The sequence below is a fragment of the Triplophysa rosa genome, linkage group LG4, assembly GCF_024868665.1.
Source record: "Triplophysa rosa linkage group LG4, Trosa_1v2, whole genome shotgun sequence".
Classification (NCBI taxonomy): domain Eukaryota; kingdom Metazoa; phylum Chordata; class Actinopteri; order Cypriniformes; family Nemacheilidae; genus Triplophysa; species Triplophysa rosa.
The window spans coordinates 26,002,085-26,015,683 of record NC_079893.1 but is presented as its reverse complement, the minus strand read 5'-3'; the positions used below and the strand labels follow the sequence as shown (position 1 = coordinate 26,015,683).

The following is a 13,599-nucleotide window of genomic DNA, read 5'->3' as shown; positions in this document are numbered from 1 at the left end:
AAGCGGCAGCATTGCTTTCACTATAAAAGGATGGAGGAGAGAAAAAAGGTTCGTCCATAACAGCACATAGCACCGACGGGACAATATCGCTTTAAGAGAGTCTGAAGAGATATTTTTTTCTCTCTTCTCAAAAGGAATTACAGTTCATTAAACCAGGAATAATCATATTGGAGGAAAAAAGCGGTGAGTGGACAAGTTTCTTTTTTTCATTCGAATGAAAATATCTTTTCAGAGTGAGCAATGTGCCACGTATTTTTAATAACTGCTTGATAAATATATCTGTTTACACATAAAAAATCATGTTTTATAATCAGAAAAGCGCTCGTGTTGTTTTTGACGAATTGCACTGTCTACCACATCATGTCTGCTTTATTGTAAACAACATTTGGACATTCGTGTAGAAACTTGTATATTATAGACTAAACTCTTTTGTTAATCATTATAGTGTTTTTGAGGCAACGACTTTTGTTCATTACCGTTCAGCGCGAGCTGCGCGAAATGACCGAGAGTAACCTTTCCTCTGCGGAACAATAAAGAGCACATTGCGCTTCAACTGTACAACGTCTGTAAAGTGATACGAATGTAACGACTTTTTGGATTAAAATGCTCAAATTAATGTTAAACATGACTGTGCATTTGATATAAATTAGTGTCTTTCCGTGTTATTGTTTATTATTATTTTTTTGTAATTTGTGGTAAAATAGAGATGTATGCAAAGATCTCGAGGCTTCTGCGAATAATTTTAGTAACGTTACGCAGAGAAGCTCAGATTTAACATCCTTACATTCATTTCAATAGATGTGCAATAATTGTTTTCTTATAGTTTTAGGTCGGTCCTGACGGTTTATACTTCATTCTTTCTTGAGTGACAACAATTGTTTTTGACAAACGATCGTCAAACAGTTGTCATTTTGCTGTAGGGCATTTACAAGAAATGCTAGGCTTAGGCTTTACATCACGACGCAGGTGAAGTGATATGAGAAAATGGTAAACAAAGGGAAAAACAAGAAAATGCATGTGTCCACTAGAGGCGTTTTTTGGTGATGTATCTATAGCACACGTCACCACAAACAGATTGAGTGAATCTCTCTAAAATAATGTCAAAATCACATTTCTCATTCAGATTAAAAGAAAACGAAAACACATTTAAAAATCAATAAAAGTGTTTAGTTCGAAATTATGCCATTCAGTTTCTGATTATGTACGTCATTGTTATCAAAACAACAACAGGACATGTTGATATTCAAATCAATCAATCAAATCAAATCCTTTTATTGTCACTCAACCATATACACAAGTGCAACAGTAGGTGAAAAGCTTGTGTGCAGTTCCGGTCAACATGCAGTATAGAGATAGACAATAATAATTACAATAATTTACACTAGACTTGTAGTGTACACAATTACAAAATAAGCTATTTTTCCTCTGTACAGTGTTTAAACAAAACAATACAGATGACATATAATTTACAGAAATAGACTTACACAACATAGCTACACAACAACAAATATACATAAGATGTACAGTGATATATTCAAGAGTCACAGTTACACTGTTGTGAATAATGTTATGAAACAAAGCAACCCACATATTGTGCTATTGCCTTTCATTCCTTGTGGTGGTTTGATATCTGCAGATAAGCTAAATGGCAGTGTTTCCGTGCTAAAAAACTGTGTCCAAACAGTTCATTTTACATTTAGTACTTATGGGCACTTTTTGTCCATAAAGCCATCTGGTTTTCATGTGATGTGGCTTCGTTTCCTCTCTCAGTTCTCAAAATGCACAAACAATTTGGCTGGAATGGTGGAACTACCACAAACCACAGATCCTCGCAATCTGTTGAATGTTTACTTGTCCTAAAGTCTCTGTTTACTTTAATGCAACTCACTGCTTATAAAGGCACACTCAGATAAAGTAATGAAATATTTGTATATTTGACTTGTACCTGACCATTTGCCGTCATTCAAAGAAAGCGTAGCAGCATATTGAATTTTGTTCCCGATTATCTTAACGTCTCTTTTTTCACTTGCTTTTGTAATAACAGTGAAGAAAGGCGGCCTGGACGGTGTAGATCCGTGGCAAGATGGTTGTCTTTACTCAGTTAGGATTACTGCTGTGGAAGAACTTCACTTACCGACGGAGACAGACTGTAAGTTTAAACCTAATGTACAGTATATACACCCACACACACACACACACACACACACATATGGAGTCCCTCGGGTCACTTTTTTATATAGCAACATCTGTTAAATTCTAGAGGTCACCAACAGACACTGTACCCTTCCTAACTGAATTAAATCTAAGTGAATAAATGCATAAATAAATCGACAATCTGCCAAGCATTTATCCATTGTTCGACACCCTACAAATGTTTTATTTATTTTATAAGTAAACCATACTCTAATGTCACATGTTAAAATATGACATACTGTTAATGTATCATTTTACTTCCTGTGACATGACAACACAAACTGATCTCTCCACACTTTCTTATCAACCTTATTTTAAAAAAGAATGTCTAGTAATTGTGCTTCAAAAACTGATTAAATGATGACGTATTGGACACCAAGTGCATGTACTTAGGCATTGAATGTATTAACCAGAGATTCAACATTTGGGTGCAGGGTAAACAGGAAGCCACCATCATGATAAACAGGAATTACTTGAATTGACTAGAACAATTTATTCTAGAGCTGAAGACGTTTTTATGCATGGAAAGAAAGCCTTGGTTGTATGCAGTTTAAGTGCCATTAAAGAGTATCCAAAACAATCAAGAATGTACAATTTTAACAGCTGTGATGGTCACTGGGATGGTCTGTCTTTTCCAGATTCAGCTGCTGATCGAGATAATCTGGCCCCTCTTTATCTTTTTCATCCTGATATCTGTCAGACTTCACTATCCTCCACATGAACAACATGAATGTGAGTGTGCAAAACATATGTTCAAAACATAGATGGGGAAGGTTTACTGTGAAGCCAAAAGCCAAATAAATGTAAAGTCACAATAAAAGGTTTATTTCTGTTTGTGTGACATTCACAGTCTTACTTAATTTAACTCAGACTGTCAATGTTTGCCCTCTTTGGAAATCACACCCACCTCAGGGGAGGTCAAGGACAGCAAAATAGCTATAACAACAGCAAGAACTGTTATATATCTCCATGGTCCTCTTGCCGTGTGTCCGTTACTATTCTTGCTAAAATTGTAATAAGGAAATGTTGTACTTTATGTTGTAAATTATTATAAACCTTTACAGACCTGTGGATTTTAAAGGACTGTGTTTTAGCAACAGTTTTATCAGCTCGACCCATTTCTCTATGTTCCGCACCGATTTCAACATGCTTAGTTGTTACACATTTCCCCAATTTATTATCAACTTGAATTGAACTTGGACGGTGCATGGGATTTCTTAACAGTATTTTTCATGGAATCATCTTTTTTGTTAAAAAACTTTCCAGATGATAGCCAAAAGATCTGTTAAAATCAAAATTTGAGTAAATTTTTTTTAAATGTATGTTCCTTTTCTTATTGTCCATGATGCAATTTATTATAAAAAAGTATATATTCAGTATATACTGTGTTACTTGCTTACCTCATTAAATTGAGAATCTGATTGCTTTGCTCTATGCAGGCCACTTTCCCAATAAGGCCATGCCCTCCGCGGGAACGTTACCCTGGGTGCAGGGCATCATCTGCAATGCTAACAACCCATGCTTTCGCTATCCCACTCCTGGAGAGACCCCCGGGGTGGTGGGAAACTTCAATGACTCCATGTAAGCATTACAAGCATTGGCGCTGAGTTGAATCGTGGAGAATTAAGCAGTTTCAATAACTCATGATGCCTTCACTCGATATGACATATAATTAGCATTTATAATTTTTTAGTCATTATTATGAAACACATAATATTGGAATTCTTTATCAAGTTATTTTAGGGTACAGGTTTTCAAGTTATGTATTTACCGTATTTTCACATTTACAGTATCTCCCGACTGTTAACCGACGCCAAGAAAATTCTCCTCTACAGTCAACAAGACAAGAGCTTTGAGGGATTCAAAGGACTGGTTAGGGCCTTGAGAAAACTGCAGAGAAATACTGAAGGTACGTCTCTTATGAAGCATCTCGCTATTAAATTGGGAATCGAGAACCAGTTCTTTTAAGAACCTACTGGAACGTGTGTCAGAGTTCATTCACTGAAAAAAGGGTTTCATTCAACCAATTAAAATATTTTAGGGTAAGGATTCACATCTAAATTTTATAACTTGAGCCAATTAAAAATATATACCTTTTCTTTATTATTTTTCATTGGCTTAAGTTATAAAATATAGATGTGAATCCTTACCCTAAAAATTTTTAATTGGTTGAATGAAACCCTTTTTTCAGTGTTCTTGGCGTAAAGTTCACAGTTCTTGAAGTTTCTCTTCCACTTTAGCATTATCTGTTGTTGCCTTGGCCTCAGATAAATGGTAGATAAAATCTCCAGCTTATTCGTATGATGATTCGTTTTGGAAGTCTTATTATATAAGAAATATGTCTTGGGGGCATTTTAAAGGCAGTGGACTTTAGGAATCTGCTTCTTTTTTCCGTCTTAAATCATATTTCACATTCCTCTGGTTTAATAACGGTGATGAATAAAGTGTTATATCTAATTTTATCACTGAGCACTTACGAATGCATTCTTCAGACATGAAGACATGTAGCATAACTACAAACACTGACATTCTTAATACTGACTGCTGGATTTAAAATCAAAACTTGAACTTAGGTGCCATTCATGTCTAGAGCACGTAGCGCTTGTTTCAATCATTAACCTTTAATAAAACAAAAGAGTAACATTAGCATTGCTTATGTTTACACTAATAACAATCATGACACATTTGCTGATATCTTCAGTTTCTTTATTTAGACTGAAGGGATTGTTTGTTGTTGTTGAGAAAGGCATGCTGGAAAGACATCCTCTCTCGGTTGACAGCATTTAATTAATGTTCCCTGAAGATCCGCTGTTTGCACCTGGGGTTCGAAAAAAGGATGCAAGCATTGGCCACAGTGGATAGTAAAGCCTCGTGAGACATTTAAACATAATCATTTGATTTCACTGGGACATGCACATGTTATAAGTGTTCTGGAAACATGTTTTGAGCTGTCAGAGAACATGCTTGAGTTGTGAGAACCTTTTTCCATCTGGTCACGTCCAGCTCTGAAATCATCCAGTTATGTAAATGATTGGCTGAGATTGTGGTTAAACCGTCAGAGCTGATGCCTATAAGAAAGACAAATGTTTACTTCTACTTCTGCTAAGAACTTTTATGAGGAACAAATCTGCGATACATAGAAAGACCTTTTATCGCTCTGTTCAAATAAATCCAAAATATGGAATTAACAAATCGAAAATGTGAAAAGAACCTTCCAGTAAGTTCTGAGAACTGAAAGATGAATGACCTGCAGTAACCTCGGCATAAAGAGGGCCGATTCAAACCAGTTCATACCATTGACTTCTGTGGAATTTTCTGTCATAACACAATGCGCTCTGTGAATAAGACAGTGTCCTGCTCTTTTTCTAGCTGTTGTTTTTCTTCCATCCACAACTGAACATCCTGCATGATGAACTCAGAACTGAGAACTAAATGTGCAATCCTCTTGTGGCCGTTGCAGTAATCTAACGCAACGCTGCATTACCTCAGCGCCTTAATCATCGAGCTGGGAATAGAGTCATGCTTTTCACAATCCTGTCAATGACACCCTTTGTTCAAAAATCGAAATCATGACGAAATTGTGAATCATTGCTTTATATAATGGGTCCAATTAAAAACAACAATTTGCGTTTTTTTAGTCAGAGTGAATTGTAGGCGTCATCAAACTTTGTGTATTTCAATCTAAATGAGTAATCTATACATTAGTAAATGCATTTGGACACACTCATTTTTTATTATTAGATTTTTTATTTCAGAAGAAATGTTGAAAAATATGAAATCCATTGTCTTGTTTGGGCTTTTTCAAAATAGCCACTGCATAAAATATATTATTGTCATTCTCTCAATAAACTATAGGCTTTAAAAGTAAATATAAATTCAGTAAAGTCTACTTAAATCTTAAATCTCTCTCTCTCTCTCTCTCTCTCTCTCTCTATATATATATATATATATATTTAAATAAGTAAAATAAATCATCTTTAATCTAAAGTCTTAATGGTTCAATTTTATTTTTTTTGCAGGTTTCAAACTCAAGGACTTTCTGCGTGATAATGAAACGTTGTCTGTGTTTCTCGAGAAAAATGCGTCTCTGTCCGAGCATGCAGTGAAAGAGATAGTGGAGGCCAACGTCAACTTGGAGAAGGTAAATGAACTGAACCAGAGTACTGAGTGTCCTTGAACAACCAATCAGAACAGAGAGTTTTAAAACAACAGTAAACAAATTCATGTTTTTTTGTTAGAATCCATCTAGCCAGGGCTGGACTGGGAAGAAAAATCGGCCCTGGCATTTTTAGGCCCGCATCGGCCCCCCATCGTATCTGTCGACGGGGGGGTGGGTCCGTGCATGCATACGTGTCTTTTGCATTCACGTTGCGTGCATTCGCATTAATAATACGTCCGTCTAAGCGGCCAACGCCTCCGTTCCGGCCCCATACGTTAGTGGACCCACCGGGAAAACGCCCGGTACGCCAGATGGCCAGTCTGCCCCTGCGTCCTGCTGTGTTTTCTATAATTATCTTCACACATGTATGCACAGCATTTACAATACTCAGCATCAGTCAATTAATATTAGTGTGCCACCCACCCGTTTAGCTTGGGCGGATTGTGTAATCGTTTGGGTTATAGAGATATGAGACAATCTGTTTTTCAGATGTTTGAAGGGGAGTGAAGCCTCTATAAACGCACCATCGCATACATTTGACCGCTCGGGAAGGTCACAGGCAGATGCTGGGAAATGGATCGGTATGCACGTGCTGTTGCACGGTGGAGGGGGGATGACGAAGCATAAGAAGGAGGGTTTAAAGTCACATGACTGTTGTCCTACAGAGCTACAGCCTGATGACTATTCCTGGAAAACGAGAAGGGTGAATCTCTGGACCTATGGCAGATGTTTAGAAGACACTGGCCGCTATGTGAACATTCTGCTTTTGGTTTTTGGAAAATGCTGTCATGCATCTTAAACAGATTCCCATTTGGCTGTAAATCTTAGTCAGAAAAATGGTTACAGTTAAGCCACATTAAAATACATATTAATTTCATTGCAATATTTATTTTGTTTTTATTTTGAACAGATTAGAATTGACAATTCATTCAAATATTTTTTTTGTTAAATGTATTTCTTTTCAATTGTACTTGGAAATTAAATGTTTGTTGTTGTCAGATTTTGTTATGTAACACATTGACATAAATACAATTTTAAATGCTGTTTCTGATAAGAATCCGATTTTTCTTAAAATCTTTTTTCATCTATAATGAAATATACTGTAATTTATTAGGTGAATTATACCTAAAAATGTGTTAAAATCCACAGTCATTTTAACAGTGTTTTTCTGACCTACAGGTCCTTATTAGAGGTTTTGGAGTTCACCTCAGAGACCTGTGCAATTCTACGTCTTTGGAGGATTTTGTAACCATAGCTGATAAGGACGTGTCCCAGCTGACACAAAACATCATCTGTCAATCATCCACTGAATGGTTAAACAATGCAGAGAGCCACTTCCTGTCCAACCTCGACTTCCTGAAGCCAATACGGGTAATACAATCTTTACAAAAACTTTATTTATAGAACTCAGCCTTGTTTTTTTATTAAGTATGTTTTTTGATTACCATTACAAGAAATAAGAGCAGTCAGAAGATTTTGCTTGAATGTTGATGATGCCTCTTATATAATGATCCATATATTTCGAATAAGGTTGTGTGTAGGCTACAATAATACAATAAACGCTTTGTAAAGCACGAATTCCCAGAGCCAAGTTCAATAAACCAATTACACTCAATCTATAACAATCTAAGTATATTTTTGTATTACAGACCTAGTGAACTTTGTCAGTAAACAGACTAACATTGTGGTCACACACAATATGTGATCGGTTTTCCACAGTATGTTTTTATAAATCGGTGTAATTAGTTCAGCATATTTGTACATTAGACGAGAACAGCAGCGGCCACCAGCCAGAGATCTTCACATATGTCTTTGTCTGTGTGTATCTGAATGTTTCCTTTGTCTTTCGAGTAAAAAGATCTCGAGACGGTTCATCATTACCGAGTGATTTAGTTATGTAAGCGAGGGAACAATTGGCCATTTAACGTTTCTCTTGTAAATCACAACAGTATAGTCCACTGTTATTCTATACGGCTTGCACGCTAATTCGTCTCACCCCAGTTATATCGATGACCTGAAAGATGTGCGAGTTCATAAACGCAAATACACCCGGCATGATTTTCTGCGATTTTGCCTTTCACCATGCACTTCATAATTTTTTTTATTCTTTGGCCTTGCAGAAAGATGTAAAGTCTGACCCAAAGATTATCCAAGATGTGTCCATGGCAACAGACAGCCTGCTGGAGAGCTTGGGAACATTAGCCGTGGAGGTAAGAGCCCCCTAAAATATCCCACACCCCCGTTTGAGGGCAGACTAGACACCAGACTGAAGTGTTTGTTTACCCCCTGAAGCTCGAATGTTCTTATCCTGGATTAGTCTGTAAAGACCGGTGGATCTGATATAGTAGATACAAAACAGAATGCAACTTGTTGAACTTCTTGACTAGGGATGCACCGATACCATTTTTTAAATCCGATATTTTTTCTGGTACTCGCCGATACCGATACCTACAACCGATTCCTGTATAATGTACAATAATGTTAATAAACCAGTATCTTACTGGTACATTTTCTTTTTTTCTTTTGTTTTTAGGTCTACTTAAATTTAAGTACTATTTTTTAATCAAGTTCTATTTTTTATGATAAGTAGCACAATTTTACTAGCACATTTACTTCAGTTTACTAAAGTAAACAATATACTATGTGGTCAAATTATAAAAAAATTAAGGGGGGGTGTGGTAAAATGTGATTGTATTATAACTTGTTCAAGGCAACCGGACTTTTATTTTGACGGGACGCCGCAAAGAGCGTTTGCTTAAATTAAACGGACTTTTATTTTGACGGATCGCCGCAAATGGCGTTTGTTTATGTGTTCGTGTCCTCGTGCAGTGAAACGCTGGCGATAAAAGCTCCACAAGCACAATGCGTTCAGTACACGCAACCGCACCACTCGTTCACACACGGTAACGCAAAACAAGCAGAATACATATTTAAACAGTATCTGAATATTTCGTTAACTGTTAGTTGTTCAGCGCTAATTTCGGGATTCCTCGATTCCGTCCGCGTTTTCCGCATTGCGGAAATCATAGGGCTCTATGTATGTCACGTGAGGTATCGGTCTTTGGTATGGGTGTGTCATTACGAGTACGAGTACATGAGCTTGGTATCGGCCGATACCGATATCGGTATACACAAGGAAAGTACAATTTTAAGCAATTTTCAGAAGATTGTACCAGCTTTTGACCTGAATACTGCTGGTTTTCAATGTCTGATATTTTGACACGCTAGGCTAATCTCCCCAGTTATTTTCCTTTGCTGGGGCCAGATAATAATCTTTAACCTCTCCGCTTTGCCCCAGTATCAAGAGACAAGAAGCTTCTTTTGCTTAAGGGGCGAAAAACAGTCAACAAATTCCTCTTTCAGTTTGCACCCCAAACATCTCTGCCATCAGAAACTCAAGAGCTGATACTTTATATCTGTTAGTGGGGGTCTTCTGTGGTCTACTCTCTGCTTATGCAATTGGCCTCAATTTCCCAGCTGTGGAAAGCAGACCCAAGGGAGCGTTCGGTGAGTTAGCGACGGATACTTGCCCCGTCAGTCTTGCCAGCATCCTGAAAAAGTGCTGAGCTCGATAGATGCGAGATAACACGCATTTAGATCTTTCACAACATGTCTTCCACTCCGTTTCCTCATGACACAGGGCGTTTGTTCGCTGGGAATTTGGGAATTTTTAGCTAGGCATGGTTTTATTATCAGAAACAGAAATCGACCAAACGCCAACACAGACATGAGTTCCTCTTTGTTCTCTCATGAGAACGACGGACGACCTGGTTGAACTCTAATAACCCATGCTGCAGCCGGCAGCCCGGAGGTTACTCTAGGTCGCGGCCTGTTTCTTGAGTTACTCGGCTTTGTTTGCATGCCTGTCTGGCCTGCAAGGGCTTCCTCAGACACCCCATCTGACAGTTAACAGATAGGAGACAGATATAACAACAGGCCATTACTAGCTACAGCTGCTTTGTATGAACCATTCAGAATTATAAGATGTGTCCAGAGGAACCCACTGTGAAGTGATGCTTGCAAAATTGTGTAAAAATAGAAGTTAGCCTTTTTTAATTTATTTGATGGAGATTTTGGAAATTGCTCATGACAGTGTTTAAAGCCATGGAAATCATATTGACTGATCCTTTACAAACCTCCCCCTTTATAACCGTTCTTCATTCACATGACAAATGTTTATGTAAGATACGATGTCATCGATTTATTGTAGAATGAAAACATTCTCGCGATTGTATTCATCGTACCGCCGTTGGTTCACACATTGACATCGATTGAATCTCATGAAGTAGGTTATCTTCCTGTGTTCTCCTGAGTCTGCTTTCCATTTCATTGAGAGAACGACCGTTAGTAACCTCTCCTCCAGCAGGCTCGCTCAAGCATGTCACAGCACCGCCTCCGTTCGGCTTGATGCTGGGCGAATGGCACAAAATGCTGGTTTTCTTGATTTCTCTTTCATATTGGTCCAAAATAGCCCCGAAAACCTCTAAGTTGATCAGTGTTCTCGCTCGGTGCAACAATTAAAAACTAGTTCAATGGGTTTATTTGTGAATTTGGAAGTGCGGATCAGTCCAAAGGGATAGTTCATCCAAAAATAAAATGATTTCATTTGTTGAAAACCTGTATATGAAACTATTTTGAGAAATGTCTGTGTCCATGGTTTTGTGTCCATACAATGGAAGTCAGTGGGGGTCAATGTTGTTTGGTTACCATCGTTCTTCAAAATATCTTTTGTGTTCTGCAGAAGAAAGTCATACATGTTTAGAATGACATGACGATGAGTAAATGAAGAAAGAATTTTCATTTTGGGGTAAACTTCCCCTTTAAATGCATTGCCTGTATTAAAAATGTGTAACAAGTGGTCAGCATATTAAAAGAAAGTTTACCCAAAAATGTAAGTTCTGTCATTATTTTCTCACTTTCAATCTGCTTGTCATTTTTTAACGGAACACAACCTATTTCAAGAAACGTTTAAAGATGTTTCCTTTGTGTGTCACATATAAAAACAGTATACAAGAATAATTATGAAGGTGACTAAACGATGACGGAACCTTCATTTCATTTCCTTATTTTAGATTTAGATTTTAGATTTAGATTTTTAGATTTAGATTTAGATTTGATGACAGAATGGGCGCTAGATCCCCATGACGTTAGATCTCATGACAGAATGAGTTGCCTTTGCCCCAAAAATAGGAAAGATTGCATGTATCGAGTTGCATGTGGACAAGCACATTTCTCTGTTATTATTGTTTTGATGATGTTTGGGGTTAGTCACCATCTGTAACGCCCTCCAGCTGACAGTTAACACTTTATAATTACACCCTGTGACACACAGTAGGTTCACGTCTGAATGCACATGGACCAAAACACAACATAACACACTGATGTTGATTTTGTTTAATGAGCGTGCTACCCAGTTACATCTTGTCTGTTGGAATTTTCTTGCAGTCCAAAAATCTTAGTCTCATCCCTTGTCCCTTATGCAACTCTAACAGTGAATGATTTCTGGCAAAACAATTGATAAACATGAGCGTTAACTCATCTTTCCTGCAAAAACATTGTTGTCAGATATCCATTGTGTCTCCCATCATTTTGTCTTCCGTCTACAATTTTAATTGTTGCTTCCGTTTCCAGTGTAATTGATTTAGTGTTTTCTTTCAAATTCCTCATATTTCAGCTTGTGAGTATGAAGAGCTGGCGAGACATGCGAACAGAGATCCTCTACCTGACAGGAAACAGCACACAATCCCCCAACCACATGTACCAGGCCGTGTCTCGCATCGTGTGCGGTCACCCGGAGGGAGGCGGCCTCAAGATAAAGTCCCTCAACTGGTACGAGGATCACAACTATAATGCGCTGTTCGGTAACCACGGCAACAACAGCGATGAAGAGCCTGTGTCCATGTACGACAACTCCTCCAGTAAGTCGATTCGAAATCTTTCACTCCATCTACATCAAAAATTTGAGCTCAAATCACTCTAAATAAACATTTTTCCCTCTAGCGCCCTACTGTAACAACCTTATGACGGGTTTGGAGTCCAGTCCCATTTCTCGCATGATCTGGAGGGCTCTGAAACCATTGCTCATGGGAAAGATCTTGTACACACCAGATACACCTGCCACCCAGAGGATCATACATGAGGTTAGGAGAGCAAAGATGAGCGCGACACAGCAAGATCAACCATCAGAAACCATTCTAACTATATTTCACTTACTCTTAGGTCAACAAGACATTTCAAGAGTTCGGAGTGCTCAGAGATCTTGGGGGCATGTGGGAGGAGATAAGACCGAAAATCTTCAACTTCATGGAGAACAGCGAGGAGATGGACCTGGTCAGGGTGAGTTACGCACACACTGTTGTTTGAACGCAGATAACCCTCCTGCAAAAAAGAAACCAAACGATTTTGCTCTTAATACTGCCACCCTTTGTAATTAAGTGGTACTGCATGTAGACCTCACAGTTGAACTCACATGGCACACAGCGTGTTCTGCAGGAGACTTATTAGCAGGACAGGGATCTTAATACCCCTGGAGAAATGTAGGGAGTCATTCGTGACCTGGTAGCTAAATTAAAAAGTGAATTACATAAGGTGTTTGGTTGCCTCAGACACCCTCGCTCATTTCTTGACGTGACTTTAATAAAATGTCAAACTAATACTGTAAAATTAAATATGTCATTATAGTTAGAGTTTGTATCATTTATTTTTGCATTAATGTGACGTATCAATATTTTATGATGTATCCATTTTTTATATAAGAATTAATAGAATCTCGTCCTGAACAGACACTACTGCAGAACAACGCCAGCGCTCGTTTCTTCAATGCCAAGCTGGTCGGGACAGACTGGCGCGTGGAGGATGTGTCCAGTTTCCTGTCCAAGGCCTCGGAAGACACGCGTCCCTCTGGAACATCATACACGTGGAGAGAGGTCTTCGACGAAACCGATCAGGCCATACAAACCATCTCTCGATTTATGGAGGTACACACACACACACACATATATACACACAATTGTATTGACAGAAATATCTAAAAACTCCTATGCAGCATACATTTATTTCAGAAGAAAAATTATATTAAGTCTTGTTTTCCGAAATGATCAAAATGAAAGTTTATGCTTAAAACCAAGGAAAAAAGCAAATGGAGTAAGAAAAACAAACTTGAATTAAACCTTAATTCACGTTTATTAATTTTTTACCCCATTGGAAGATTTTTTGGTTCAAAATTCTTTTAATTTGTACATTTTTTC

At 37.9% G+C, this 13,599-nt stretch overlaps 1 protein-coding gene across 2 annotated transcripts in view; it reads left to right on the top strand.

The window, feature by feature from the left end:
• Positions 1-13,599, top strand: part of abca1a (ATP-binding cassette, sub-family A (ABC1), member 1A) — a 28,747-nt gene continuing 15,148 nt past the window's right edge. For both annotated transcript variants that reach the window (XM_057331257.1, XM_057331256.1), the window contains exons 1-12: positions 1-183; positions 2,045-2,149; positions 2,832-2,925; positions 3,633-3,774; positions 3,984-4,102; positions 6,213-6,334; positions 7,532-7,723; positions 8,473-8,562; positions 12,027-12,270; positions 12,353-12,492; positions 12,572-12,688; positions 13,135-13,329. In XM_057331257.1, coding sequence (XP_057187240.1) covers positions 2,084-2,149; positions 2,832-2,925; positions 3,633-3,774; positions 3,984-4,102; positions 6,213-6,334; positions 7,532-7,723; positions 8,473-8,562; positions 12,027-12,270; positions 12,353-12,492; positions 12,572-12,688; positions 13,135-13,329 — 1,521 coding nt within the window. In that variant the 5' untranslated portion in view covers positions 1-183; positions 2,045-2,083. The remainder of the gene's footprint in view (positions 184-2,044; positions 2,150-2,831; positions 2,926-3,632; positions 3,775-3,983; positions 4,103-6,212; positions 6,335-7,531; positions 7,724-8,472; positions 8,563-12,026; positions 12,271-12,352; positions 12,493-12,571; positions 12,689-13,134; positions 13,330-13,599) is intronic.